The sequence below is a fragment of the Danio aesculapii genome, chromosome 23 (genome assembly GCF_903798145.1).
Source record: "Danio aesculapii chromosome 23, fDanAes4.1, whole genome shotgun sequence".
NCBI lineage: Eukaryota > Metazoa > Chordata > Actinopteri > Cypriniformes > Danionidae > Danio > Danio aesculapii.
The window spans coordinates 15,517,357-15,533,120 of record NC_079457.1 but is presented as its reverse complement, the minus strand read 5'-3'; the positions used below and the strand labels follow the sequence as shown (position 1 = coordinate 15,533,120).

The following is a 15,764-nucleotide window of genomic DNA, read 5'->3' as shown; positions in this document are numbered from 1 at the left end:
GGAAGGGTGTAAAACATATGCTGGAATAGTTGGTGGTTCATTCCGACTCCCATGCAAAGAATCGCCGGTTGGATCCTAGCTCAGACCGGTATAGTAGGTATAGTAGGGTATAGTAGGACCGGTGGGTTACTTGTGGGGGCTCGTCCAGGATAAGAGTGAGGTTTAGGGGGGTGATTGTAACGGAGGCCAGCTAGCGAAGTGCTAAGCAGGTAAACCTTACTCCTCTGACCTATAAAGGCACTTTAGCGACAAAAGCTAGAGGTCATGGTCTTTAGCCTCCTTGTTAGATCAACCGACTCCCATGCAAAGAATCGCCAGTTCGATACCAGTTCAGACCAGGATGGGTGCAGTAGCACTGGTAGGTTACACGTGGGGGCTCGTCCGGGATAGCGACCCCTGATAAATAAGGGACTAAGCCGAAGAAAAATGAATGAATAAATTGCAGTTTAATTCTTTAGCTAAGATTTTTTCCCGCATGCTCTAGGTGGATCAAAAGTGGCAGTAAAGATATTTTAATATTACAAAGGATTTGTATTTTTAACAAATATTATTCTTTTGAACTCTCTATTTATAAAAGAATGCTAAAATTGTGCCATATTAGCCACAAAAAAACATTTCTTGCACTGTTTTCAACACTTGTGTCATTAAAATAAATGGATATGGAAAACAGTTGTTTTAAAGGTGCAATATGTCAGTTTGACACCCAGTGGTTGGAGTAGCTATTGCACGCCTGGTTCAAAACAAACACAAGCGATGTCAGATTGACGACATCAACAGAAGTGTGAGCCTAATGGCTGATTTAAGTCTTGTTCTAAATAAAAGCAATGGTATGCGATAAAAGGAATATTTTCCATATAGTTTTTGTCCTAACAAACACCTGAAATTTATATTTTAGAAATGGCTTCCATTTCTTGCAGCTGAATAACAAAAAACTGACAATGTTTCCCTCATGTGCTTTATTCAGTGTTAAATGCTAATAATTTTGTTAATAGTTTGAATGCCATTTTACATGACTTTTATTGTCATACTTCTGAAAGCAGCAGCAGACATTTCACCTCAGATCTTGAAAATAAAAAGACTGTTTTGAACTTTAGAACCGACTCAAAACCAACACATAGCCAATCAGTGATTCAGCATGTACATTTAATAATGTTAAAAGAGGTTTAATGTGTATTAATTAGATTATAAACCTTAGCATTTCATGAGTGAGTGCATATTCTGTGCTTCTGAATGGCTGTATTTAAATTTCTGTCATGTTTCATCTGGTGCAAACAGTCAAATTGCTTATCACTGCAAATCCTGTCACGTAGCGTGTTGTAGGGACACGGGGTTACAATGTAACCTGCTCACCTAATGTTTACGCTTGTAATATTTATATTGTTTGCTAACTAATAAACAAATCATGTGAATCTCTAAATCTGCACCTCAGTCTGCTACTATCCACCTGAGGTCGCATTTCTGTTACGGACACATGCTTTGAGAGCCTTTCTGAATGAATGAATGAAACATGTGGTTTTTCAACAAGGCAACCATGGTGCTGAAATATAATTGGCTAAACTGGCATTAAGTGGGTTAAAGTGACCAAAACAAAGACAGCATTCCAGCACGTAACTCACATTTTCAAAGCAGAATATCTGACCTCAGCATTGTTTTTCAGATAAACAAGAATGTTCACTTAGCATGTTTCTTAAATATCTGCAAACATATTATGGTATTTTAATGCTTTAGAAGAGTCAAAAACTTACATACAGCACCTTTAAACAAATTCAAAATAAAATCTTATGCTGCACTAGTATACTTTTGGCAATCACAGAAAAAAAACTCCAGTACATTATAAATATCTCAACGCTCCATTTTTGATTAGTAATGTGCATTGCTTAGCACTTCACTTGGACAACATTAAACGCAATTTTCTGAGTATGCAGATCATTTTGAACCCTCAGATTCCAGATATTCAAATAGTTGTGTCTCAGCCATCCTTGTCCTGTATCTTAACAAAGTATACATCGATGGAAAGCACAATTTATTCAAACGATTGGCCCGGCACAGCTTTCACACAGTCACAGACCCCTCGCCATCGAAGATGCCGACGCTGACGCTCACCTCTCAAAAATGTGAATGCCATGAAGGAGTTTACCTCTGTTTACCTTATGATTAAAGTTATTGCATGTCTGCCGCTCCGCGCAAGGCAGGCGACGATCACTTGACGCAGATGTATAAACCAGCCTTTAATCTCAATCTTAAAACAATTATGATTGATTTTTGGTCACATAATTTTAGGGAGACAAAAAAATGATAAATACTGTAAAACAAATGCAAACAAATGCTTGTCTTAGTGAGCGTAAGGGGAGAATATAAAAGATAAAATTTAACCATCCTCTACATTGAGTTCTAATCCTGTAATGCAAGATTCTCACATTTTTGATTTCTCTTCACTATTAGTCAAATGAGGTGTGTGTGTGTGTATACTCACAGCTGGTGTACGCTGCAGTTGTAGAACTTCACCTCAGTGCTAATTAGCATCTGACCCGTTTCCTTGGAGTTCAGCCTGAGCTCCACACCTGACCAGTCTGAAAACAAAAAGCAGAACAGATGAGAACATTCCCGCCACATCTCATTCTGCGGTGTTTGCTTTGCCACCCTTTTTTCAGCTTGCTTCATGCTCAAGCTGTCTTCTGATTAATACTTGGCATCCCTCGCATGGCATTCTCACAGTCAGAGCCTTGAGCGGCCCATATGAGCATATTTGCCCCCTTTTTATAGTAAAGACATGCTATTGTCACAGAACACAGCTGAGGCCTGCTGTTAATGTGAAACGGGCCTGCGGGCGGCAGTGGAGATGTAATGGCGGAGGATCGGCTGGCAGCACCACAGAACACCAGCCAGCACACAATCCTGTTTGGCAGGGTGGCAGCGTGGAGAATGCCGATCGGCACCGAGAGCAAGCGATAAGCGGCCAGCTCTTCATAGTCAAATAAGCAGAAAGCAGCATCCTGAATTCAGCGAGCATAGAGTGTGTAGGAGTCAGCCGTGACCCCAAAGCACCACTTCCTCTCTCTTCCCTCCTTCCCACCTGTTTCTACACATTCTAACATGGATGAATGGATTGAAGAGGCATTTAAAAACATTTTTAGACCATTTTTTTGGCATATGTGCCAAGGACAATAACTGGCACACAATTCTCAAACGCCCAACCGTCTCGTGCAACGAGGCATTTGGAAATAAACTAGGGTTGGTCACAAGCAGTACTCAGTGTGGGAGTGTTTTCACACATGATTGATTTGACATTTGGTTATTTATTTGTAAAGGGATATGTTTTGTATTTATAATAATAATAATAATAATAATAATAATAATAATAATAATAATAATAATAATAATAATAATAATAATAATAATAATAATAATAATTCCTTACATTTATATAGCATTTTTCTAGACACTCAAAGCGCTTTCTACATTATTTTGGGGGGGAGTCTCCTCATCCACTACCAGTTTACAGTATCCACCTGGATGATGCGACGACAGCCATATTGCACCAGAGCGCACACCACAGACCAGCTGATTGGTGGAGATGAGTGATGAAGCCAAATATGATATGGGGATGGTTAGGAGGCCATGATGGATAGAGGCTAGTGGGCAAATTTGGCCAGGATGTCGGGGTTAAACCCCTACTCTTTTTCGAAGGACATCCTGGGATTTTTCTAGACCACAGAGAGTCGGGACCTTGGTTTAACGTCTCACCAGAAAGACAGGAGTTATGCCTATTTTTTTTTATTTTATATTGTTTTATGTATTTATATTTTATATATTGTGTTTATTTGTGCGTTATAAGTAAATACATTTAATTAAATGTATGTATATATGTTTTTAAACCAGACCAGGATTTTTAATACTGAAAATAAAAAAATAAAAATAAAAAAATAAATAAAATAAAATAAAATAAAATAAAATAAAATTAATTGTATTGCATACATTTTCTTAATTCATAATTATATTTTGTAATATTTTATTTTATAATATTAAAATAGCACACACGCATATATACATATTTATATTTTTATTTTTATAGACTATATCAAGATTTTTACTGTTCAGTTTTTTGACACACATACCAAGGACAATAAATAGCTTACAATTCCCAAATAAAATTAAATAATAAATGAATAAATAAATAAATAAATAAAATGAAGTAAAATGAAATAAAAACAATAAAATAATAAATAATGAAATAATAAATAATACTATAATAAAATTAAATTAAACATTTTAAAATAAAATAAATGAATAAATAAAAAAAAACATACATTAACTCACAATTCCCAAATAAATAAATAAATAAATGAATAAATAAATAAACTAAAACGAAATTAAATTAGGTAAAATGAAATAAAATAGAATTAAATAAAGTTAAACATTTAAAAAATGTAAAAATAAATAAATAAATAAATAGACAGACAAATAAATAAAAATAAAATAAAATAAATAAATAAATAAATAAATACAAATAAAAAAATAAAAAATAAAGTGACACTAAAGACTGAAGTAATGGATTTGTTAAATTGTACTTTATAATGTTGTCACAATTTTATAAAATCATATTTTACAATATTGTATTTATAATATTTTACTTTATAATATAAAAATAGAACACAAACAGACATATACATCCTTAATTCTATTTTATATCAGGAGCTTTACTATTTGATCCTTTTTTTGGTGCACATGCCAAGGACAATAACTGGCACACAATTCCCACATGCCAAGCGTCTCATGCCTCGCGGCTATTGGAAATAAACTTGTATTGGTCACACCCAGCACTCAATGAGTGTGTATTTCCACACATGCTGGAAGCTCATATAGGCTCCTACTGAGCCTGATTCAGTCAAGAGAGACGCACTGAATATGAAGCGCCGGGGGATTTGATGACATTTACCTGAGGGAGCTCACTGATTGGATAACGCTCCTCTCAACAAGAGCGCAGGGGTCATGGGTAAACAGAGCTGTCATTTACTGTGGGCTGGGAGGGGATTATTGTGATTCAGATAATCAAAACCAACTTCTGCCGCATATATACGGCCATCTGCTTCCCGAAAGAGGTTAGACGGCAAGCACATGTAGGAATTTCAGCATGGATGAATGTAAGCTTTAAAAAAAAAAAATCTGTGTAATCTTGCTGTATAAGCGCTGCTTACAACTGAATATTCGAATGTTATCTCTGTAATCATATATGCAGTTACATCATGCGGTTTTCTGTGCAATGGGATCCTCTACTTATGGTTTCCCACACTGTGGTTTTGACACTGATAGTAGAGTAAAACGGGTTTTTCAGGACCAAGAATAGCAGAAAGATTTCGTGTACTACACTGAAGACTAAAATCAATGCTTGTAATAATTACAAAAAATATCATATTAAATAAATATAATATTAAAAGAAATATTACAAAATTTATATTTTGATATTGTAAAATTGTAAACACACATGCACACATGTAATTATACATTTACATTAGATAAGGTCAAGATAAATTATTTATCAAGATAATTTTTAAACAATATAATAAAATAAATAAAAATTAACAAATAAATAAAAATATTTAATAATTTTTTTTAAATAAAAAATAAAAAAAATTACTAAGAAGCAACTAATACACCTAACTTACCAACCAATTTACCACCAACAGTCAGACTATGTGTACACCTATTCATTGCCTTCTATGTATTACTGTTTTGTTTTGTCATTGTATTTTGTACTATCTCTATTTTGCACTGTCTGGAGCCAGCACCTAAGCTTTTCACTCATCACAGTACACGTGCAGCTGATGATGTGACCATAAAAGTGATTTGATTTGATTTAATAATATATTTATTCTTATGTAATGTAATGTGTATTTATATAGCGCATTTTAACGTGCATGGCCATACACCCAACGTGCTTCACAATCATGAGAGGTCTCTCCACACCACCACCAGTCTGCAGCATCCACTTGGATGATGCGATGGCAGATTAACTGATGCGATGGCAGTCACAGGACAACGGTGCCAGTGCGCTCACCACACACCAGCTATAGGTGGAGTGGAGAGACCGTGATACTGCCAATTTTGTGGATTGGGATGAATGGGAGGCCATGATCGGTAAAGGCCAATGAGGATAATTTGGCCAGGACACCGGGGTTACACCCCTACTCTTTAAGAGAAGTGTCATGGAATTTTTAATGACCACAGAGAGTCAGGACCTCTGTTTAACTTCTCATCCGAAAGACGACACTCACTGACAGTCTAGTGTCCCCTAAATAAATTTTCTAAGAAGCAACTAATATACCTAATATATTTATTCTTAATATAATATATTTAAGTAGTTATATTACCAAACAACATAGTTTTGTTCCTCTTTCAAGGACAAAAATATAGTTTGAAAAATAATAAAAGTAAAAATAATAAGTGTTTTATTGGTAAGTAAAGTAAAATAAAATAACACTAAAGAAACGACTTTGTTAATTTATATTCCAAAACAATAAAATAGAATATAAATGTATATTGTATTTTTTAAATATTACACAAACACATAGGAGTTAATAATTATTAAAACTAATTAATAAACAAAATAATTAGCCCTCAAGTGAAATTGTAATTATTTTTCAAACATAAAAATAAGTGATGTTTAACAGAGCATAGATATATGATATATCTTTTTTCTTCTGGAGAAAGAGTTACTTCTTTTTATTTTGCTGAAATAAATGCCGTTTTAAAAAAATGTTAGGTTCAAATATAATTGTTTTCAGTGTGTGTTTATTTGTATTTTATAAGTAAATAAAGGAAATGAAATTGATGTATATATGTATTTACACTGGATCAGGAGTTTGAATAAAATAAAATAAAATAAAATAAAATAAAAATTAAATAAATAAATAAAAATAAAATAAAATAAAATAAAATAAAATAAAATAAAATAAAATAAAATAAAATAAAATAAAATAAAATAAAATAAAATAAAATGAAATAAAATAAAATAAAATAAAATAAAATAAAATAAAATAAAATGTATTATTATTTATTTAATTTTCTTTGTTAAATAATATAAAATAATATTCATTATTTTAAATTATTTTTATTATTCATTATTTTAATAATATTAATTATTTTTTATTATTTATATTATTCATTATTTTAATAATATAAAATATTTCTTTTAATTTGGCTGGAATAAAAGTATTTTTTTTAAATATATATTTTTGATTATTTAAAAAAAATAAATAAAATAAAATAAGATAGGCAAACTACATGTACCATCATCATGGAAAAGAAAGTAGTTATTAAAACTATTTACAACCATTTTTATCCAATGACAGAAATCCATAGGGTGAAAGCAGAGGAACAGGATCCCCGATATTAATACCACAGATATCTCCAAACGGGCTTGTAGATCAGCACCAGGGAGAAACTCTCTCTCTGGAGGTGTTCTGGGTAGTGAAAGGGCATGAAGCCTCGTCACCTGTAATAGCTGTGAGTGTGTATGAGAGCACGTCTGTGGCCCCGGGGCCAAGCCCAGGTCACTATAGGCTCATTAGAGCCGCTGCTGCACGTGGACAGAGGGATCAATACTGCGGCTCTGCTGAATGAGCCCTCATTAGGAAGCAACACTGCTTTATACACTAGGGAGGGTCTATTAATAGAGCATCTATACAAGAGAATAGAGATCTTCTCCACCTCCAGTGTACAAATCAAGCACTTGAGAAGAAGAAGAATGGACACACGGTACAAAAGTATTGGTCACACTTTGTTTTAATGTACAATTGATGCTATTAATAAACAATTAACTAAGTCAATGAACTACTAATTGGCTGATTATTAATAGTTAGTAAGATAGTTGGGTTTAGGTATTGGGATGTAAAATAAGACTATTATTGCTAATAAATAGTGCTAATAAACAGTTATAAGCAGGTAATAAACCAGTAGAAAATGGTGTGAATTGTTACTTATTATTGTTACTACAGTATCATCATATTAAAGTGTTTTTAATGTGCTTAAGTGTTAAAAAATGTACATTTAGATAATTTAATTAGCAGACACTATTGTAATATTGTAAAATATTATAAGAAAATATTGTAAAGAAACATTATATTATATTATATTATATTATATTATATTATATTATATTATATTATATTATATTATATTATATTATCATTCATTTCGGCTTAGTCCCTTTATTAATCTGGGGTCGCCACAGCGGAATGAACCGCCAACTCATTCACTCAGCATTTGTTTTTATGCAGCGGATGCCCTTCCAGCTGCAACCCATCACTGGGAAACACATACACACTTATTCACATACACATACACTACGGACAATTTAGCCTACCCAATTCACCTGTACCGCATGTTTTTGAGCTGTGGGGGAAACCGGAGCACCCGGAGGAAACCCACACGAACGCAGGGAGAACATGCAAACTCCACACAGAAACGCCAACTGACCCAGCCGAGGCTCGAACCAGCGACCTTCTTGCTGTGAAGTGCGTTGTCCTATATTATATTATATTATATTATATTATATTATATTATATTATATTATATTATATTATATTATATTATATTATATTATATGACATGACATGACATGACATGACATGACATGACATGACATGACATGACATGACATGACATGATATTATATCATATCATATCATATCATATCATAATATATTATATTATATTATTTTTTAAATTACAAACAGGTATGACAAATAAATAAAAAATAAAAAGTACTAATTAATTGGACTAATAAGGTCAAAAATATATTTAGCCTTTAGCTTCATTTACAAAAAATAAGTAAAAACAAAATGTGTGTATTATAAACAATACAAATGTACATTATAAAAAAGCATGAAAACATTACACTGGTCTTGCGTACTATAACGTGCAATATCAGTAAGGAAGACACGTGGTCATTAATTTGTGTTAATTTAATATTATGTTTAGTTTTATAAATATAACTCACCCTATTAAAGTGATATGTGCAGCATCAAGCATTAAACAGCTCAGCCTTCTAGAGTAGAGTAAATGTAGAGTATGTAAAGGTAGTGGAGTAAAAAGCAGGGTGCGAATTATACATTGATCGATCAGAGGGGTCAACTTTTACGGTTATATTATTTTGTGCAATACATGCTTCAGTGAATCAAATTAAATGACATTTTATTAATGCAACATATTTATTTTTTCAGTGTTTTGTGGGATATTTTGTGTATTCTGACTTGCAATATCTTGTGATTAGCCATTTCAGAGGTTACTGCAGGTCAAACTATACAAACAACGCATGTCATTTTACTTTAATTTTAGGATATATGTAGAAACAAAGACATATTTTACAAGAAAATTGTTTTGTTGACACTTACCATGTCTATCCGCTTGGATTAAATTGACGCGATTATGCATTCACAATGGTATAATCCATTCTAGGGTAGTCAAATGTATGTTTGTATTATCTATTATTTAAATTAGTAATATTAGTATTTAAGATGCAGATGAGAACAAACTATTTCTTACTATTTAGAGGACTAAGCTACCATACAACGTATTTTCACATCCTTTAGAGATGATCAAGCATTAATTAGGGGGGTCAATCCCCCATAACACCCCCTGTAATTCACACCCTAGTAAAAAGAACAATATTTTGGTTTGTAATGTAGAGAAATAAAAGTAAAAGCATATAAAAAATACAACCAGATAAATTACTGATCATTCAATCACTAAATACCTCAGAAAGAAACAGATGGATGTATAAATAAAAAACAAAACAAAAGTGATGCAATTTGATTGTGAAAGTTGAATTAATCGAGATGGAAGCTGTAGAAATCAGCTATACATTTATGGGGTGATAAAATAGTACCGCAATATGGAGTTCAGGTTTAAATAAATACCTTGATCAGCGGGGATGATGGGAACATCTTTAGCAGCCGGAGAAATGCAGAGAATCTGATTGCCATTTACTCGGCCCTCAACCTCCGTCAGGTTCCCAAAGGAGCAGGTTATTCCAGCGGAAAGATCCGGAACATCTGTCACTTTCACAAGCAGCTAGACAGAAGAAAGAGATGCTATTGATTAGACCAGGTATGAGCAAAATTTGAGCCTTTTTTATTTGATGAACAATAAAGGAATTAAAAGTCGCAACTGCTTAAATCCCGTTGTGGCGACCCCTGATGAATAAAGCTGAGAGAAAATGAATAAATGAATTGCTTAAATCTACTTTTTAAAAATATTTTAGATATCATTCTAATATGCGAATCTGATGCTTTAGAATTCTTTATTTTTTTCAGTGTTGAATATAGCTTTTTGTAGCATAATTTTGTTGAAATCAGGATACTTTCTAATTAAAACTTTTTGGTAGTGTATTTTAACACTGATAATAATAATAATAATAATAATAATAATAATAATAATAATAATAATAATAATAATAATAATAATAGTTATCAAATATCAACAATAATAATTATAATAACAACAACAATAGTAATAATAATAACAATAATTCTTATTATTATTATTGTTATAATACTACTACTACAACTACTACTACTTATAATGTTAATAATAATAATAATAATATAAAAATAATAATAATAATAATAATAATAATAATAATAATAATAATAATAATAATAATACTTATTATTATTATTATTTATGAGTATTATTATTTATTATTATGATGATGATGATGATTTATTTATTATTGCCATTATTTTTTTTTATTATTATTAGTAGTAGTAGTATTAGTATTATTAGTAATATTATTATTATGAACAGTTCCTTGGACAGCAATAAATCCTATTAGAAAGAATAGTCTTAAGGATCATGAGACACTAAAGTAAAGTTCAGCTTTACATCCCAGAAATTATGTCATTATATGTAAAAAAACCCAAAACAAAACGTTTATATTTTAAAAAACAAAAAAATTTAAAGAATTTAAAAAAATGTATACAAATTTTAAGAAATAGCTTAAATAAATTTCAGAAATCATTCTAATATGCTAATCTATAGTGTAGGATAGGATAGGATAGGATAGTGGAGGACAGACAGGAAACAGCATTGGAAGCAGAAACAGGGGAAGGATTGGCATAGGACCTTGAGCGGGGAATCAAACTCGGGTCGCCGTGAGCACCATGGACCTACAGTAATAGCACCTAATATGCTAATCTGATGGTTTAGAACAACGATTTAAAATATTTTCAGTGCTGAATATATCTTTTTGCAGAGTAATTTTGTTGAAATCATGAAACCTTCTAACAAAATCTGTTCATGACTGTATTTTAACACTGAAAAAAAACAAAAAAAAACAATAACAATTACAATAATAATAATAATAATAATAATAATAATAATAATAACAATAACGACAATAGTAATAATAATAATGATAACAACAACAATAATAATAATAACAACAATAGTAATAATAATAATAATAATAATAATAATAATAATGATAACAATAACAACAATAGTAATAATGATAATAATAATAATAATAATAATAATAATAATAATAATAATAATAATACTAATAATAATAATAATAATAATAATAATAATAATAATAATAATAATAATAATAATAATAATAATAATAATAATAATAATAACAACAATGGTAATAATAACAATAATAATAATAAAAACAATAACAACAATAGTAATAATAATAATGACAACAATAATAATAACAACAACAACAACAACAACAACAACAACAACAATAATAATAATAATAATAATTATTATTATTATTAATATTATTATTTAGATTTTTATTATTTATTATATATATTTCCAATCTATTTCCTACTGTATATAAATATTCCTACTCTATTTCCAATTAACAAATGCAGCCTTGATTTGGCTTTTCAAAAACATAGATAGACTTTTTACCACTTACGTCTGACCCTCCTCATTGCTCTGTTTTGTAATTTCCCACATCTATGACATCTAATTACTTCAAAAAAGCGCACGGATGTTCTTCTCGGCACTCTTTAGTCTTGTGCACTCTGAGCGACAGCTACAGAATTGCTAATTAGCCGTCTTGTTGTTCGCTGTAGACACATTGCGTCCTCAAACATCGACATAAGGCATTGTTTGTGGTTAGCATGCTCTAGAAAGCATTGTCTGACCATAACAACACTGACGAGGCGTGATGGGAGTCTATGTTTTGCCTTTGCTCCTTTCAATGTGCGTTAGCTCTCTTTTTTTATTTTCCCTTCACGGCTGCCGATGTGCAGGGAGGGCTAATTGTTGCTAGCATTTCTAATAAAGGTAATTTGATTGTTTTTGCAGCTTTCATGCTCCGCGCGGATGGGCTTGTTGTCATGGCGATGGTATCCCATCATGGAGCAGCGGTGACCCTGTTGTCATGTTGTGGAGTGCGACGGCACGACAGAAACATCTCATTTAGAGCCGGACGCCTCATTATCTTAATCAGCTAGCTGTGATACAGGCACTCTATCAATTATCTGGACATCGCAATTTCTTCATGGCTTCCCAGGCAGGTTTTTTTTTCCCCCAAGCATGCCTTTATACTTCTCGGAATGCCTGAGATTGTACTTTTTGCATGAATAAAAAGAATCCACACACTTAAAAATAAAGGTGTCTGGAAGGAGCTAAAAATAGGGCCATATGTAGGGATGGAGATAGCCTAGACAATGGGTATTTTGAAAAGTGTGTGTGATTTAAAAATTCAGGTGCAAGGAGAAATGATTGTACGTTGTCTGAGGGAACTAGGATTGCTTCAGTTGTGTCATTCAGCATGATTCTGCCTGCCACGGCCTCTCTTATTGGAAGTTAATTGATAATGAATTGTGATCGAATGGTAATTTTGCTGTACAATGAGTTTGGTCACCTTTGATTAGGCTTGTTCCCGCAGGGTAAAAGTAAAAACAGAGCTAAAATACAGGACTAAAGATGGAAAAATGTGACATCTGGTCATCTTATTTATTTATGATAGAGCAATAGTGCGATCCCTGGCCCTATAAAACCCTCTCTCTCAAATTCCGCTTTGTTTTTCCTAAATTTGTATTTTCAGATTTTTCTGGATTTAATTTTAGTAGTTACAATTATTTTAGAAATTAATAAGTCTAAAATTAAACCAGACTTTAGATTTTTGAAGAAGCTGTGAGTTTTTATGTATACATTATATGCTAATAGTTATTCTCACATTAAAGGGATAGTATTGCGTAACTTTATATACTGTAATCTAGTTTCAAATTAACATATATAGAACTGAAAAGTTATGTTCTTTGTTTTTTTGAAAATGTAATTTCATTCAAAGCTTTAGCAGTCCAGGTGTGAGAGACATTTAAACCTTTTGCCTTCCTGAGCATTGGCAGATCCCAAAGTAATGCAAACAAGGTCTCAATGACTGTGCCTTTGTCTTTGTGGAGCAATTCAGGCCGATTCACCTATCTACCTCAAATACATGCTCTCCACTGCCACCTTAACACTGCCCAACCTAAAACATATATAACAGATAGGACAACAGACACTTTTTTGAAAATGCTTGTTTGACTGCAGAACCACCCGCTTCGAATGTAATCACTCGATTGAATGGGCGTTATCAATGATTATCAGCTGATAGATATGGGCCAGTAGGGGCCTTCTGCGCCTACTGGTATACTCAGAAGGCTGTTATCATCTATACATATGGTTAATCAGCTATACTAATAGAGAAGACTCCAGATCCAGATCTGTTTTTACATTACTGTCACGGTTGGGTTTAGGGTTGAGGTAGGAATAGACGTTAATAAAATACAATTAATTGGAAATTTAATAAACAATATAAATAATTCTCGTTAACTTTCGACAATAGAGAATTCTGCTTGAAAAGAGTTTCTTGGTTTGGGTTCTGAAATTTGCTACAATTTGGTGCCGTGACCCGGATATAAACTGAAATCACCAATGTCCAACAGAATCTTCTTTGGTGCTCAGCAGAATGCGAAAAACCACTTAAATGTGTGCCACTGAATAATTCTTTAAAAAGGATTAATCGAGTAACGAAACATGAAGTCTTTATAAATATGTTATTAAATTATTAACAAGCAACTGCTGATTTGAAATGTGTAATGCTGCACCATTTTAAAATAATATTTGAATACCATTTAAAAGAATAGATTGCAGTAAATTAAATTTTGTCAGAACCTCAAAGAGTTAATCCCTCTAAAGGCCCGTGCACACAGAGACGTTTTTTTTTCTCGCGTTTTCGGTCGTCGTTCAAAGCCTCGTGACTAAATAAAAGGCACAAATGTGCACACCAATGCGCAAAACGGCAGGCATAAAAGCATCATTTAAAAAAAACCCCTCATGCACGTTTTTTTTGTTTTGACGTGCCACGTCAAAACCTTCTCCACCAATCAAATTGGCACTTTTGTTCACGTGCACGGAGCTGCTGAAGTTACAGTAAACAGCACTTGGAGGCGCTCAAACGCAAAACTGTCAATGCGAGCGTACATTGAAGATGTCTGATGCGATATGAATGTGGAGCTGCTTATTGCTCTGGTGAACAATAATCATTTCTTTATCGCTAGAGCTGGAGCTGCTGCTTGAACCCTCCATAACAACAAGCGTGTCAACTTTGTCTTCTTCTTCTGTGTTACAAGTTGTGCAGCACCATCTAACGTCAAGGAGTGATTTTGCATACTCTTCTGCTTGACGCCAGTGAAGGTTTTTTTTTTTTTTTTTTTTTTTTTTTCTTCACTTCCGCCTTTAGTGAAGTTTTTTTTCCCTCTCCGCTGTCGCCACTGGCTTGCATGGTTCAGGATCTGCAGAGCTGCGCATCGTTGGATTTGCTCTTCAGTATTTGGACTCTCAGTAGTGATTATTAAACCACACTGAACTGAGCTAAACTGAACTGAACTTAAACACTACAAACTGAACTACACTGTTCCTATTTACTGTGACCTTTTATGTGAAGCTGCTTTGACACAATCTACATTGTATAAGCGCTATACAAATAAAGGTGAATTGAATTGAATTGAATTGAAAATCGCTTGCTGTTGAATCCGGAAAAACGTCTCAAAAAACACTGACGATAAACGCAAACGAAAAGTGTCCCGGTGTGTACGAGCCTTAAGTACGTAATCTAAGAACTGCCCATGGTCACATGTGCATCAGATTGTGTAAACCAAACCACAGCTAGTTTTGTCTTCATGATAGAAATCTGCGATCTAGGCCATTAAGGAGCATTTATTTTTTTAGAGCGCAGCAAAAAATAATGTTTAAAACTCGAGTCTTAGCCTTGAAATGATGTTTCAGTCTTCTTGAATGCAACTCCTACTCCGACCCACACATTTTTTGGCATCTCACCCACACATATACCTTTCCCAAAGGCCTCTGTTTCCAGATATCTCGCTCTCGGAGAACTCCCACACAGTGAGTGCATGATTTCCAAACCCAAAACTGTTTCTCTAACATTGCACTGAAAGCTAATTCATGCTAATTTCTCTTGCTGGAAGGAATCCATGCTTCTGTATTTGAGTCCACATCACCTTGAGGTTATTGAAGTGTTTGTGTGAGTGAAGGGTGTAAATGGTGTCTCACCGGTACGCTGGGTTCAGACACAGCGATGCTGTCTGGGTACACTGTAGCTTTCACACACTGGTTCAGCGTGGCGGCGAAGCGGTACGGCTCGTTTGCCCGCTCACAACGATCTCTTTGAGAACATCTATATCAGAGAGAAAGAAAGCAGATTAATTAGTTGAGAAAATATTGGGACAAGC

General features: G+C 33.1%; 1 protein-coding gene across 1 annotated transcript in view; it reads right to left on the bottom strand.

Annotated features, from left to right (window-relative positions):
- Window positions 1-15,764, bottom strand: part of plxna2 (plexin A2) — a 380,453-nt gene that overhangs the window by 141,067 nt on the left and 223,622 nt on the right. Inside the window, exons 6-8 of the mRNA XM_056448621.1 lie at window positions 15,586-15,709; window positions 9,918-10,071; window positions 2,474-2,570 (exon numbers count right to left, since the gene is read on the bottom strand). Of these exons, the coding sequence (XP_056304596.1) occupies window positions 2,474-2,570; window positions 9,918-10,071; window positions 15,586-15,709 (375 nt within the window). The remainder of the gene's footprint in view (window positions 1-2,473; window positions 2,571-9,917; window positions 10,072-15,585; window positions 15,710-15,764) is intronic.